The 16,356-nt window shown below is 39.3% G+C and overlaps 1 protein-coding gene across 1 annotated transcript; it reads left to right on the top strand.

Annotated features, from left to right (window-relative positions):
* The first annotated feature begins 834 nt into the window (after window positions 1-834).
* On the top strand, window positions 835-13,232 carry LOC140065658 (zona pellucida-like domain-containing protein 1). The gene is made up of 11 exons (XM_072113237.1): window positions 835-844; window positions 2,184-2,282; window positions 3,371-3,597; window positions 4,555-4,742; window positions 5,186-5,258; window positions 5,791-5,888; window positions 7,596-7,682; window positions 8,711-8,882; window positions 10,343-10,469; window positions 12,114-12,146; window positions 12,948-13,232. The coding sequence occupies exons 2-11, from the start codon at window positions 2,189-2,191 to the stop codon at window positions 13,124-13,126; spliced, it is 1,278 nt and encodes a 425-aa protein (XP_071969338.1). The 5' UTR covers window positions 835-844; window positions 2,184-2,188; the 3' UTR covers window positions 13,127-13,232.
* Window positions 13,233-16,356: the final 3,124 nt, after the last annotated feature.

A 16,356-nucleotide genomic window follows, 5' to 3' on the forward strand; every position in this document is an offset into this window, starting at 1 on the left:
AAGACGAAAGACTACAGACACTAAGATTTCTAAAGAAAAATCTTTAAAGCTCTGCAAATAAAATGTCATGGTTTTGTTCATGAGAAGAACGCTTTAAATAGAGATGTCTGAAACCAATCCATTACTCATGTCTTCTTTATTATATTCAATAGAAAAAATAAAAAATTCCTTTTGGCACAGTTCAAAATGTAATACATTTTAACGTAGAATAAGATGTGACATCCTTTCAGAGTTCTAAAATTCTAATAAGACTAAAAAATATTCATTAAAAAGTGTCATTTGAAGAACTATTATAATAATATTATAAATCACTAATCTCTAGATGGAGAAGGGAATAATACTTCATGGGCTTCTACTATAGGGTGATAATCCTTTGTGCTATGTTGGCGTGACCCAAGACCATAGACTAGTAGTTTTCGTCACAAAAACCTAAATAGTATTTTGAAACTGTATGTATTACCAAGATTCTGCCAGGAGGAATTTATCATGTTCCCCGTTCCTGGTTGTTGCTGGCTATAATTTCTGTAAATATATCCAATTTATGATGCAAAAGATACCACAGTTTTTCTATTTACGCTATAGTTGTAGGGGAGTAAGAAACACTCTCCCACCTCATACTGTATCATACATCATGTCCTAAATACCTGGCGAGAAACAGATATTGTTTACCTAAGTATTGACCATTGTATCTGTGATGGGATACTCCAGAACAATGAAATTTATACCACTCTCAGCCCTGTAGTCATGTGTCCATTCTTTTCCCAAAATATCAGTTTCCCAGCCTCATAGTATAAAAGCCTCTGCCTGGCAATTGTCTCAAGCATAAACCAAGGGTCCCCTGTAGGTAAGACTGCTATATTGCTTATATAAAGTGTGGAATAATATGTGATACAACATGCACTGCACATTTGTTTGAGTTTTTGCATCATTTTATGGAGTGTTCTTATTGTTATTTTATTGTCTTATTATGTGTCTTGTTTTAAGCACTGCTACATACATGTGCCACATACTTTATATATATATATACTTAAGAACACTCGACTTACATACGACCCCTAGTTACAAACGGACCTCTGGATATTAGTAATTTATTCTACTTTAGTCCTAGGCTACAATGATCAGCTGTAACAGTTATCACAGGTGTCTGTAATGAAGCTTTATTATTAATCCTGGTTCTTATGACAACCCAACATTTTTTAAATCCAATTGTCACAGAGACCAAAAACGTTCTGTCTGGGATTACAATGATAAAATATACAGTTCCGACTTACATACAAATTCAACTTAAGAACAAACCTACAGACCCTATCTTGTATGTAACCCAGGGACTGCCTGTACTTCTTAACGTTTGGTTCAAAAACATTATTATCATACACAATAACAAAATCTATTGCCTATCCATCACTAGATCGCTTGTGGCCTCGATATTGAGAGTTTTACCATTTGGTTTTTTGGGTTACCTAAGAATCCCATTCCTACTCCTCAGTACATCTTTAGTGAGAAGGAACGCCATGGAATACAGTAGTTGTCAAAAAGCTACTTTGATGTTCATCCAGGGCTAGTGGTAAGGAATGGATTACCCCTGTGCCCCATACAGCACAATGGTGGGCGTCTCATATTTATGGCCACGAGTTACCTAGCCTTGGGTTGGATCTAAAATTTGTTATTGAGGATTTTTTATGTATATTGAATTTGATATAATTTTTAACAACTACAATAGATAGAATGTGTCATTTTTGCTATTATCATTTGAGGATTTCCCCCATTATCTAACAGTAATCGCAAATTGTATGGATACATGATCAATAATATATAAGTTGGACTTTTTTAAAAATTTTCCTTTGTTTATTTGTTGTGCTCCATTAATTAAAGACAAATATATAGGGAATCCCCAGGTTACATACATATAGATAGGTTCAATTGGATTTTCAAAATATTTGCTGTAATGGGACCAAGGATGATCATTAAAGCTTCATTACAGACACTTTCAGCAGATCATTGCAGTCTGGGACTAAAGTAACATCCAGAGAGCTACACCACAAGGTCACAGGGGGCAGAGGGGTCCATCTGTAACTAGGGGTCATCTGTAAGTCGGGTGTCCTTAAGTAGGGGACTGCTTGTATTGTTGTTAATAAAATACATAATTCTGTAGTATTTACCAGAATATATTTTTTTCCTTGCAGGCATAATGATTACACTAATTGTTCTCATCCTCGGTTTAGCCGGACAACAATGCATTGAGGCCACGTTAAACTGCTCATCCGTTTATTATCGCTACCCAGGTTTGTTATGCTTCCTCCTATAAATCCACTTGATATAAACCTCTGTTCACCACTATTATGATGTTGATGTGTTACATAGTTTATACGGTTGACAAAAAACACCATCAAGTTCAACCAAGGAAAGGAAGGGATTGGATGAGGAAGGGATGTAAGAGAAGCCACTCTATATTATAACATAACCATCAATGTTTTTTTTGATGTAAGAAGGCATCTAGACACTACTTGGATTTTGCAGCAATTGTTTGTGTGTAGGGGGAGAAATACAAGAGTCTTATTAAAAAAATTTACTTTTAAACAATATTTTAGGCTTATAAGCTTTTAAAATAGTAAAAATATATTTTTTAAAGTGTAAATAAGTATCACCCTAAAACAGATAATTTACTATTGTTTGACATTGTTTAGGCAAATTTTGATATATCACAAGTGTGTTTTAGGATAACTGGGTGGTGTTAGTAACTGGCGGGGCAAACACATTTTTGGGGTATATTTTTAAATGTTTTTTATTCCTTTTTCTTTTTTTTTTTTTACTTTATGTTCCTCAAAGATTATGATAGACCTATGGGAACTTCATTTTTAAATGTTACTTTTCATCACTGTCTCTAAGCACCGTTATCTCAGCGATCGCTTTTTTTATCACCAGCACTGCCTCTATTCTCTGCACAGCGCTGGGTATAATAAATTTGAGAATACAGAGGTAGTAAATATCACTTCTATCTTCTCCCCTAAGTCCCATGCAGCTGCCTAAAGCCTGCGCTGTTAATATGCTATGGCAAGGGCTTTAGTGACCCGGAACACCCACTGTTTAATATACATTGGATGGTCTTTAACTGGTTAAAACGCTACTAAAAACCCTTTTAGCTGCTCCCAGCAGTGATTGACTTCTGGAAGCACCAATTTTATTTTACACCATTAATCAACTTAGTTTACTCCTATAAAATTGCATAGCAATTGATGCACATTTTAGATACCCACAATAAAATTGGCTAAAACTATTGATAGACGAGGCACCAATCATATTTATCTGTTTTTGTGCTTTCTACCTTATAGACAGTATATGGAAAATCACCTTAATCAAATTATTCTTTCAGTGGATGCTGATATAACAGTAGATTGTGGTCCTTCATCAATTTCGTTGACCATCAATGTGTGTCCGGTCCAGTATGCTGAGTTTGATCCGAACAGCTTGGCTCTCAATGGACAACAAAGCAAAAATAGTTGCCTAGGAATACTGGATACTTCATTTGATCCACCAATCATAAAATTTGTCTTCCCAATTAATGATACCACAGAAAATGCCTGCGGGAACAGCATTACAGTAAGTACTAAAAACATATTATGACATATTTAGCATCTCCTGCTTCACCTACTAATTTATCTTCAATAAAACTTTGGGTAACAACCAATTTCATTATCTAAAACTTCTCATCCCTTAAAGGAAATCTACAATCAAAATCCATCACGATAATCCAGGGACACTTACTCATAGATCCAAGCACAGTGACAGTGGTAATCTTCTAAAATCAACTTTTAAAATTATGTTACTAAGCCTGAGGGCTACCCTAGCCCCTCTGTGATCTGGCTTTACAGACTGTATCACCCTACCTCTGTTGCTTTGGCATTTTCCCTCCCTCTGCCTGCTGTAATGGGAGGAGGGAAATGCTCCTGTACAGAGTAACAGTGTACGAATCTACAGAACATAGAGGGGCTATGGAAGCACCCCCAGAGCGCCTTTATAACAGGCTACACATATAAGAAGATTACCACAGTCACATTGTCTGGATCTATGAGTAAGTGTCCCAGGTTTGGATTTTGATGGTAGATTTCTTTTAAAACTATGTTGTATTTGTACTTAAAGGAAACCTACCATGAGGAATCTACTAGAGGATTCCTCCTGTCTGCCTCTGCCCTAATTTGTAATTTTAAAATTCCTGGAACCTAACCTAATTTGTTAAAAACTTTATTTATTAATATGTAAATGAACTACATAGGCTACTGGGGCGTGGAGTAGCCTTAGCTCCCAGTGCCCGGCCAGGCTAGTACACGCCCCAGTAGCCTCTGCAGTTAATTAACATATTACTAAATAAAGTTTAGATTGGGTTCCAGGATTATTAAATTACAGATTAGGGCAGAGACAGTCAGGAGGAGTCTACCATCAGATCTACTTGTGACGATAGATACCTCATGGTGGGTTTCCTAAATTTCCTAAATTAAAACTTGAATGATTTTTTTATCTAGAAAATGTCAACATTTCATCCTTTTCATTTTTTGGCAGATTGAGAATAGCGTTGGAACTGGGTTTTTCCAGTCTTTCTCCAACGTCCAAACAGTGGTCATCTCAGGCTTTGTGAACACCCCTCTGATCACAGACTCATCACTGATTACCTATAGCACTAACTTGAATTATAATTTCTCCTGCCACTACCCGCTACAGTACATGCTCAACAACACTCAGCTGCTGACGTGAGTATGCTTTTTTGAGCTGCATCAATGAACTGACTTGTACTGAGTAAATGTTTATTAAGCAGGAAAATCCATAAACTTAGGCTGCATTCACACGATGTATGCCCACCGTACGCCCATAGCACAGCGGGCATACATTGGCGCCGGGGGGATGAGCGCTATTCACACCTCCCCCTCTCCATTGGCATATTCAGCGCATATTCAGAAATTAGGAGGTATAATTTGTTGTGCAGAAAACAAGCCCTCATATTGCCCTGTACATGGAAAAATGTAAAGTTATAGCTTTTTAAACTGGAGTAATGAACAGAAACACAAAAAGGAAAAAGGGCATCGACTGCAAGGGCTTATAGAAAGTAATAAATTTGAGATGGTGAAAAGGATCTAGTTCTGGTGAATTCAAGTGAAGTGCGGGGCTAATGACAGAATTACTACTTTCTTTGCAGGTCTTCAGCAAATGTTGCTATCAACACAAATAATGGTACCTTCATCAGCACTTTGAGTATGCAGATATTCTCCGTAAGTATCTCCTTTAACGCGAACCTGTCACCAGGAATGTCATCTTTAGCTGGTGACAGGTTATGGTAAATATGAACCTTTGGGACTTTGGGATTTTTAAAAATGCCTTTGACTACGTTCTGAATACTACCACTACCTTATAAAACTTTATTTCCCATTACCTGGCTCCCTGCCAGCAGCATGTGATGAGTCCAGGGGGGTGCAAAGCTGCTGCGAACTGTGTCTCTGTCTTTTTAATGCTTTCATCCTCTCCTACACACCACCCTCAATACATGAGGAGACTGAGACACAGGGAGCCAGGTAATGTGAAATAAAGTTTTATAAAGTGACTGAAATAATACAGAATGCTGACAAATGTACTTTTAATGGCAGAATAGCACAGACTACTCCTGGTGACATTCCCGGTGACAGATATTCTTTAAGCAAGTAATGACCTTCCATAACATAAATCAAATGACAAAAACTCTTGTCAACAAAAGCTCTTTTAGTCTGAAAGTATTTCCATTAATTAAATCAATGTAATCTTGTACAGGATGTAAATTTCACCATTCCATTGCAATCTAACGGCAGTGCTCTTCCGCTGAAAAAGAATGTATATGTTCAAGTGACTGCCACCAACCTCACTGCCAAGTAAGATACTTTGTGGTTTGTACTTTAATAAACTATATTGGACCATATTGATAAGATGTTGTATGGGATATATGCTGTTTTTCTGTCTTTTAAAGCTATGGCATATGGTAGATTGGACTCCAACCTCTGGATGCCAATCCTGAGAATGAAGGGGCTGTGTCTCTGCACAATTCAGAATAAGTGTAGCGATATACACAGCGCAATAGAAATAACACATGAATCTAAAGAGTATTAGTACATATAAAGAGAAATGTGTTATATTAGAAAATAATTAACATTGGTGAACTTGCAGTGTCTTATTGTGTCCATACTTTTGCTTGGATGAAACAGTGAAGAATTGGTAGATTGAAAAGACCAGGTACGTAAAGTAAAGTAAAAGGTGGTGGACAATGCACTTTGGGAACGCTCTGTTCCCTTCTTCAGGTTCAAGTCACAATGCTTCAAAGTGGATCATCGGCAGAGTCTTTGAGTCGTAAAGTCGTAATATACAGCATCAAAAGAACAATTAAATTTTTACCCCCGTACCAACACGGGAACTCACAACCACTTCCTCTCCGAGATGACTTTAGGTACAAGCGTTTAACATTTACGACGCAAAGATTCGGCTGATGATCCACTTTAAAGCGTTGTGACTTGGATCTGACAAAGGGAATGGTGCATTCCCGAAAAACACATTGGGGCAGATTTACTTACCCGGCCCATTCGCGATCCAGCGGCGCGTTCTCTGAACAGGATTCGGGTCCGGACGGGATTTATGAAGGTAGTTCCTCCGCCGTCCACCAGGTGGCGCTGCTGCGCTGAAAATCATCTGAACGCGCCGGAATACACCGAGCTGGACCAGGTGAAGGTAAGCGCTTCCCAAGCGACACATTTTCGGTTTTTAAATGCGGCGGTTTTTCCGAATACGTCGGGTTTTCGTTCTGCCACGCCCCCCCATTTCCGTCTCGTGCAAGCCAGCGCCGATGCGCCACAATCCGATCGCGTGCGCCAAAATCCCGGGGCAATTCAGGTACAATCGGCGCAAATCGGAAATATTCGGGTAACACGTCGGGAAAACGCGAATCGGGCCCTTAGTAAATGACCCCCATTGTCCACCACCTTTTACTTTAATAAAAGACATCATTGAACTGCGCATCTGTCATACTTGGCCTTTGCACCCGACCATTTCTTCTCTGCAGCTGTTGACCTTTAAGCATGACCACAATTTTTTGTTTGTTTTGAGATGAGAACATTTAAAAATGGGAGACACAGTGGTGAAAGGGCCTTCTAAGATAAAGTAAAAGGGAATTCTTCAGGAAAAGATCAAAACTAGAATAGAAACTATGGAGTTGAGATCAGTAAACTTCTAATACCTATTACTGGCCAGTGACAGTCCACTATGTCAGGGGGTGGTTGGTGTTAAGAGAAACTGCCTTACTACTATGTGCTGAAGATACTATCAGCTCATTAGCTGAGACAGCACCACTAGTAGCTGTCATACCCCTACCCTGAACTGAAGGGAACTGTCGTCTCCAAAAATAGTGTTTTATTGCACCCCACCCAACTGATATTTGATACATTTATATAAGGAATTATAGAGGAATAGTATAGCACAGAATAATAAGAAAAAATACTACAATGCAATAAAATATTTACAAAAACATTGGAGATCTACCAAGGTGCTCTTTAAGTCGCATAATGTAAAAAAATTTCCCCCTTCTTTTTTAGCTTCAATGTCCATTTGGATGAATGTTTTGCTACTCCATCACCCCTGGTAACAACTGAACCTGCAAGCAAGTTCTCTCTGTTATCAGGGTATGTATATATGGATCCTTTAATGAGCCTGGAGAACCCCTAGGGGACTGAGAAATGTGGAGGTGACCACCAACACATCATCGTGGCTCTAAAAGTCTGGGGACGGAGAATAACATTTTTTTATTATTTTCGAGCCTAGTCAACCCCGTTAATGTTGGGTTTCCATGTGATATACTGCACATGCCACAGGTAAGGTATAGATTAAAGGGAACCTGTCAGCAGAAATCGACCTAATAAACCACTACTAGTATGTTGTCAAGCAGGCAACACCTTCCAGATTATGTCTCATTCATGACTCAGTGTGATGGAAAGATTGAGAAAAAACTTTAAAGTGAGATGTAAATTGGTTGTATAAAGTCAAGGAGGCGGAGATTTTAACACCGTCAAGTCAAGCTCTCTCTACCCCAGAAAGCACCTTCATTGTATTTGATGGTCCTGAGACATCACAAACCAGATCTCCTGAAGTCCGATGCATGATGTCAATCACAGAGGAGGAGGGGTTCGGAGCCCCCAACTTTGACTTCATTGTTAAACTCTCCTCCTCCTTGACTTTATACAACCAATTTACAGCTCACATCAGAGTTGATTTTCTGAATGGTGCCATCACCCTGGGCCATGAAAAAAAAACATTAACTAGAAGGTGTTACACTGCTTGACAATAGTGTGGTAGTGGTTTATTAGGTCAATTGCTGATGACAGTTTCCCTTAAACCAGTGACTAATCCACTAAGATCTACAAGCTGCAGCAAAAATATGCAGTGTTAATTGACCATTGCTGCAGGTCTGCAATGAAAATAAGCATGTTAGCTTGTACTGCAGAATTTCCTTGTAGCTTGCTGCAGGTCTGCAACGAAAAAAGCATGTTAGCTTGTACTGCAGGATTTCCTTTTAGCTTGCCAAATTTGGATTCCATCGTTTGATGGAATCAAACAAATGCAAAGTGTCTTTTACAGAATTTGCTGATAAGGAACTATGAACTGCGAAAAGTATTGGAGGACCACACATTAATATTGCTCTGTCTCACCTTAGGTGTAGTGTGACAAGCAGGACTAACATATTGTCCAACGGTGTTGGAAAAACAGCCCAGTTCATGTTTGAGACCTTCCGTTTCTTGCAACACAGTGGTCAGCCAACTTCTACTATCTACCTCCACTGTGCCACAAGGCTTTGCCAGCCGGATACTTGTGCCAAGCTGCAACAGGTAGGTTGTATCATATATAAAGTTTAAAAAGTACAAGTCAAAAAGATGTAACTGTAAGAAATAACTGATATTTTCTATGCTGTATTACATAATTTAGATTGTCTGCCATTTGTCAAAATGAATCCCATCTGGAATTAATGATTAAACTTAAGCCTCTGCTTAAGCCTTTGTTCCAACAGCCTATAGAGGCTACTCCGTTTCCCAGGAGCCTCTACTGAAAATTAGCATATTAGTAAGATAAAGTGCATACTAGTTTAGAAAGTATTATACGATTAGGGAATGCTAGATTATGGTTTAAAAGGTTACTAGGAACCTACCTTAGATCTACCTGAATAGGTACATTCCTGATGGTAGGTTTCCTTCAATGTCGTGTAAAAAAACAAGCCCTCAACCAGCTCAAATGATGGAAAGATAGAAAACTTTTTTGCTCTCGAAGCACGACAGCATGAAAACAATTTTCTTTTCAAATACCGTATTTTTCGGACTATAAGGTGCACAAAAAATCCTTTGATTTTCTGTGAACTCAAAGGTGCGCCTTATAGTCCAGTGCGCCTTGTATATGAACCGTTGAACCGTGAACAGCTGCCTTGAACTGTGCACAGGTCTGCCACCTGCTGGTCATTCATCCTTATAATCAGGTGCGCCTTATAGTCCGGTGCGCCTTATATATGAACCTAGACGTTTTAGCAGGCATTTATTGATGGTGTGCCTTATACTCTGGTGCGCCTTATAGCCCGAAAAATACTGTAATTGTATACTGAAACACCAAATTATAATACTTTATCATATTCAACAGTGAAAAATGCTAAATATACCATGTAAAAAAGTGTCAAAATTGGTGTTTTTTTAATCCCTCCTGGAAAGAGGCTATAAATGTAGTCAATAAATTATAGACATTCCTCTAAAATATGTTATATATCCAACAAAATAAAAAAATGCCTCCATTGACTTAAAATAAAAAGTTATGGCTATATAAATTCTTAGAAAACCGAACAAAACTGAATTCACCCATAAAGAGAACCTGTCACTAGGAAGATCATTTTTACATGACGACCAGTTCCAATAGCCTCTGGCATGTTCATATAAACATTTCCTTTGTGGTGCATCTGCATTACTTCAGTGATTTTTAATTGTTTCTTTAACATTACCTGCTCCCTGCCAGCAGTGTGTGGTGAGACCCAGGGGAGAAGGGGGCAGGTCAAACAAGAATTGCTGTAACCGGGGAGGGGGTGGGGGGTTGCAGGAGAGAGGCTGAGGGAGGGGGAAGGCAATGAGTGAGAAGGAGAGGAGATTGAGATTGAGGAAAAGATGACTCATGCCATTTGACATGATTAAGGGATAAAAGAAGATTTTCAGTATTATTAAGAATATATTCAAAACAGCTTGATGAGCCTAACATAAAAAATAACATTTTAGTTTGCCCAATTCAGCAATAATGCACATTTTTTCTGCACAAACAGGACTGTAATGCGGCTCTCACTACTCCCCCATCAGTTAGAAGGAGGAGAGCAGCAAAAGCTGCCACGACTGATGGAACTACAGAAAGTGTTACTGTGTCTTCTGGCCCTATATATACTAGAGATACAGGTAAGAGGGTCTGTCTGTGTTTCTGGCTATTCACATGGATTATAACACAAAGGTCAACATGAAAAGTGCTTGCTCCTTGACATTAAACCAACACCATTGTACATATATGGACCATTTTTAAGGGCTTATATCTACTTCGCAAGTCATTCCACATCTACAATATAGGGGATAACAAATTGTCCTGCTGCCTCCACTACCACGAGAATGGGAACCCCAGCAACTCAGACAAGTTCCATTTTCACTTATAGATGGAGTGCCAGGAATAGCATACATCCTGCCACTTTATGCATTAAAGGGGATTTCCCATTAATGGAAGATTATCGAATTTCAATCCACTAGTCATGTTTACACAATAAAGATCTTTTTTAACCCCTTACTTTGCAATTTTACTTACTACTTTTATTGCTGTTTTAGCTCCTATAACTCACTCATAGCCAGTGTAAAATTCCAGAGTGTGGGTGGGGACTCTCTAAGCAGACACATTGGGGCACATTTACTTACCCGGTCCATTCGCGATCCAGCGGCGCGTTCTTTGACACTGATTCGGGTTCTGCCGGTATTCACTAAAGTCGTGTGCCCGATGTCCACCAGGTGTCGCTGCTGCACTGAAGTCTGCTGGAATTCACCTCCTACGTCTCGGTGTAAGTGAGTGCTATTTTTGCGACACAATTTTTTTTAAAAATTCCGCTGCTTTTCTGACCCCCCCCCCCCCCGATTTCTGCAGCGTGAAAGCCGGCGCCGTCTTGGGGCAATTTGGCGCAAATGGGAAAAATTATGAAAAACGTGATTCAGACCCTTAGTAAATGTGCCCCATTATGATCTCTCTAGTTCTGTGAGCTGAAAAGGTGGTGAGATTATCAGGGTAGAAGTATGTATATTTTTATTTACCTTTTGAATAGTGTACTAGCAGCTGATACATAGAAAGAGATATGATACAGATGATAGATGATGGAATCCATGAGATATTACACACTGTCAGCTCTGCTACATATCCTTTCTTACACTATGAGATCTGATGTGCCTCCACCTCCCCAGATAAAGAACGTATCGGCCTGTAGCTTGTAGCTTCTCTCTCCTCACGATTTGTTTGCCGGCAGAAGTGAGTGTCCATCATGGAATGCAGAGGGGAGACTGTCTTAACAGGTCACCATTGTGTTTACATCTTGTAAGAGGGAAGTGCTCCTTGCACACTGTAACAGCCTATGAATCTGAAGCCTTTTCTTTAATGTAGTCAGTGTGTGGAATATGTCTCCTTGTGTGTGAAGACACATAGGACCTTCATATTCCAGTTCCCTGCTCAGCACTGATGAAGAACAACAACCGAAAGACAGTCGTTGTTGTTCCATGTCATGTCACAAGTCTAATTTTAATGAAAAAGGTGAATAGAATTACCATTCCTTTTGTCGAATTCTCAAGTGTCTTTAACATTGTTCATTATTTATTTAAAGGACATACCTTATTGACAAGGAGAATTATAACACCCACATGCCAGTGTATCCATTAGGAGGAATGGCACAAAATGCATGATCAGTTCACATGGTTCTTCTGCAATATTCATCTCATTGAGATCATATCAATAGTATTTTATTATATTTCAAAAATTGTTGTATGATCTGTCTATTAATTTCCTATTTTTTTTTTTAGAAACAACAGCCATAAGTGCAGGTCAAGCAAGTGGTGAGTAAATTTATAACCTGTTCAGATCAGATCTGACTGTAGATTTATGTAACAATCACTATAAAATGACTTTTTTTAAAGTAACACCATATATATTTGAATAAAAGGGTTCCCTGAATCTGTGGCCAATTTTGGTACTGATCTAGGTCATCAGATTAGTGGGGGTCTGACCAAGGGTGGATTAAGGCTGCCATGGGCCCTGGGCTGCATGAATATTATAGCCTCTACAAGTCAGGAATCACTTCCTACATATGGTAGGTTCCTCCAAATATTTGGTTCCTCAAAATATTTATTCAAATAGCCTCAAAGTGTCCGCAAACTGTAGACATGTGAGGACAGTAGGGGTGTGCCAAAACACGGAAGGTTATTAGTTGTTGGGGTCCAGTAGAAACCAATGTTTATGTTAGCCATAAGTAACATGACTTGTCTAGTTATTGGTTGGCATTGTTGTGTCCTGTTGAGAATTAGTGTTTATCAACCACAAGATATACATATATCATATGACCAAGAGGGCTCCACCAAACATTTCTTCAAATGGTCTCCTGTATGCTAAAGTTATGTGATCTGGATGGCTTTCTAAATCTTCAAACATAGCCTATCTGTTTAGGATTGCCTACAACACACACACTAACCCCACTGCTCTGCTCCCTCACCTCATGCCTCCACCTACCCTCAGATATAGATTGTGAGCCCTCATGACCAGGGTTCTCCTTTCATTTCAGTCTAGTTTTCTGTCTTTTGTACATTTGTATGCATAAAATCATATAAAATAATAATAATAATAAAATCATCTGCTCATAGGTGCATCTGAAGTAAATCAGCTTCAGGGGACACTGACAGGACTCATTGTTGGAATCATCATTGCTGCCTTGTTGGGTTTTGCTCTTGCCATCGTCAGTTTGATTTTGTACAAGACATCCAGAATCCGGTCTCAAAATGAGAAGAGCGGTGTGGACAACTTCACCTTTAACGGAAAATAAGCACTTTACGTTATGACCTCAGTCTATGTGCTGTCTAGTTCTTCATTCACTTTAATTGATTCAATGAATTTCTGTATATTATAATCTACCGTGAAGGTACAATTCATGACAATTAGTTGCGTTGATTTATTTTTGATGTGTTAGGGAAGACACATTGATTCAGATTTATTTTTAAGATTGTGTGTAAAATAATAAAGTAAATTTTAATTTCATGGAAAAAAAAATATTTGGAGTCATTTTAAAGGAATAGAAACTATGCATTGTGAACCAATCATACTTTGAGAATGCTGTAGCTACACTGATGCAGAAACATATCTTGTTTGATCCCTGAGCCATTGGTTTTGCTCAAAAAAACTATTTTAAAATTCAGGACCTTGGGAAAGATGGGTGCAGGCTGGCTGCCTACATAAATACATTACACGGAGCTGCCACGGAACTGTCCAGACAGGCCCTTTTTTGATTTGGAAAGCACAACCCCTGGGACTTGTCTGCGCAAGCTGGCAGGGGGCCAGTTAAAATTTACAACCAAGTAATGGAGAGATTTGATTATAACATAATAGCTATACAGACAGTTCCCTACTTAAGGACACCAGACTTACAGACTACACTAGTTAAAGACAGACCCCTCTGCCCACTGTGACCTCTGGTGAAGCTCCCTGGAAGCTTTACTTTAGTCCCAGACTTCAATAATCAGCTGTAAGGTGTCTGCAATGAAGCTTTATTGATAATTCTTGGTCCCATTACAACAAAAAATTTTGAAACTCTGATTGTCACTGGAGCAAAAAAAATTTTTTGTCTGGCTCTACAATTATAAAATATACAGTTTCGACTTACATACAAATTCAACTAAAGAACAAACCTTTGGACCCTATCTTGCATGTAACCCAGGGACTGCCTGTATTATACTGTGCAGTGTCTATTAGAACCTGTCACCAGTGAAAAAGAGCCCTCTGGTTACAGGTTCCCTTTAAGAAACATGTAAAAGTTCCTCTTACACAGTTGTGGTGCAAATGATTTTAAGACTTTCTGTTGCGCCGGCCGGAAGCTGAATCCAGCACTGCTCCGGCGGCCATGTTTGTTTACATGGCACCCGGACCGGAGCGATAGCAGTGCGGGACACCGGAGGGCCCCGGAAGGTAAGTAGATCTTTATTTTTTTAAGCAGCCCCCTCCGGCCACCTCTACTTTTTTTTCACAACTCTCGGACAACCCCTTTAACTAACATTTCAGAAGAGAATTCTTATAAATTGATGGAATAGTAAATAAACAAGAAATAAAATAAACAAGATGTAAGTAAATAAACAACATCAAAACCTCTGGGGAGTCATTTTGAAGCCTGCAACCTCACAAGAGGAACCGTTGGCTTCATATCAGGAATGACTCGCAGGGTGAATTGGTATCCGTACAGACTATGTACCTTTCTGTGTAATTTCTCAATCCAAAACAAATTTCCTCATAAAGTTTTTACTTCACCAAACCTATCTGCTGAAAATAATATATACAAAAACTGCAGATTGTTTCTTTAACAATAAAAATTCCTTTTATGATAGTTCTCACAAAAGTTTTGTTAAAACGAGCCTTCATATAAAATGACAAGAAAACAACTATGCCAAACTTTTTTGCACGGCCCAGTGTTTTGCCGTCTTCTGGCTTCTTCCAGGGTTCGATACCATCATAAAGACCCTCTTATAAATTACAGTGATTACATTTATACACTCATGTGCACACATATAGAGCATATACACATACATACAGTGCCACATACAAGCCTACAGCATATATACACACATACAGTATATACAGACACCATACACTGTATACACATACAGCATATACAATCACATATACACACACATATACAACAAATATACATCACATATATGTTATATACATATTTGGGCACATTTACTTACCCGGTCCTGTCGCGATCCCCGAGGTGAGTTATCCGATGAGGATGAAGTCCGGCGTGATTCACTAAGATCGTGCGCCCGATATCCTGCATGTGTCGTTTCCCTGCTCAGGTCTGCCGGAGTTCACCTACTTCTTCCTGGTGCATGTGAGTGCATTGTCTTGCGACACAATTTGAATTTTAAATCCTGCACTTAGTCTGAATCAGTGGGGTTGCCCGCCATTTGTGTTGCATGAAAGTCGGAGCGATTGCGCCAAAAACCCCTGTTCAATACGGCGCAAATCGGAAATAGTCGGGAAACCCGACTAAAATGCGGTGTGCGGACCCTTAGTAAATGTGCCCCATTATTCTGTACAATGGTACAATGTGCAGATTAATATGTATATAGTGTTAGGTTGGATGATGGGACCCCCTGACACTGCGGGCCCCATAGCAGCTGCTATGGCTGCTACCGCTGTAGTTACGCCCATGGTATTCAGAATCATGTTTCTAGGTACTATACAACAGAAGATAGGGGCTTCTGAAGTGACACTATTCCTGCAACCTCTAAGCTTGACTCATCTCATGTGAAAATGCGGTGAAAAGAGTTATAGTTGCCTGACTTTGGGGGAGATTTTGTATAGGTAAATGGTGGAGATTTAACATAAGAGGGAATACTACAAACGGCAAGAGGGCAAGAGTAGTTGGAGGTGGGGGTAAACCTGGTGACAAGAAAAAAATAATTAATAATAGCTTAGAAATGTCAAGTCCATCAGTCACTTGCTTTGTGTAGAAGCAAAGTCCCATTCAGCACAACATGCAAATAGGGTCATACAAAGGGGTTACCATTTATGAGACAGATATAATTGAATGGTATCCTTCACATAATTGTATTCTGAGATAAGATTTCTATCTGGAAACTGAGAAGATCATCTTCAGCTTAGTAGAACACAAACATAGATATATGGTAGCAGCCTTATTACAAGAGACTTACCAGTAATTCAAAGTCCATTCTAAACCTTATCATGTAACTTATAGACACTGTAACTGGAAGTAACTGTTTCCTGGTCCTGGGGTTCCGTGAGGAGCAGTCACATTCATATTAACTGCACTGAACAGTAAGTGTTTAAAATTTCAACATTCTGTAGAAAATATCTTTTAGGCTACATTCACACACATGTATGGGGGACGTATGTACGGCCGATATACATCCCCCATACACTTCTATGGGCTCACGGCCCTGTACGGGAGCGGTACGGTGCAGCACACGTGCGGCACCGTACCGCTCCGTAGCCCGGGAAAAGATAAGACATGTCCCATCTTCTCCTGTGATACGGGGCCGT

This window comes from Engystomops pustulosus, chromosome 6 (genome assembly GCF_040894005.1).
Source record: "Engystomops pustulosus chromosome 6, aEngPut4.maternal, whole genome shotgun sequence".
In the NCBI taxonomy this organism is placed as follows: domain Eukaryota; kingdom Metazoa; phylum Chordata; class Amphibia; order Anura; family Leptodactylidae; genus Engystomops; species Engystomops pustulosus.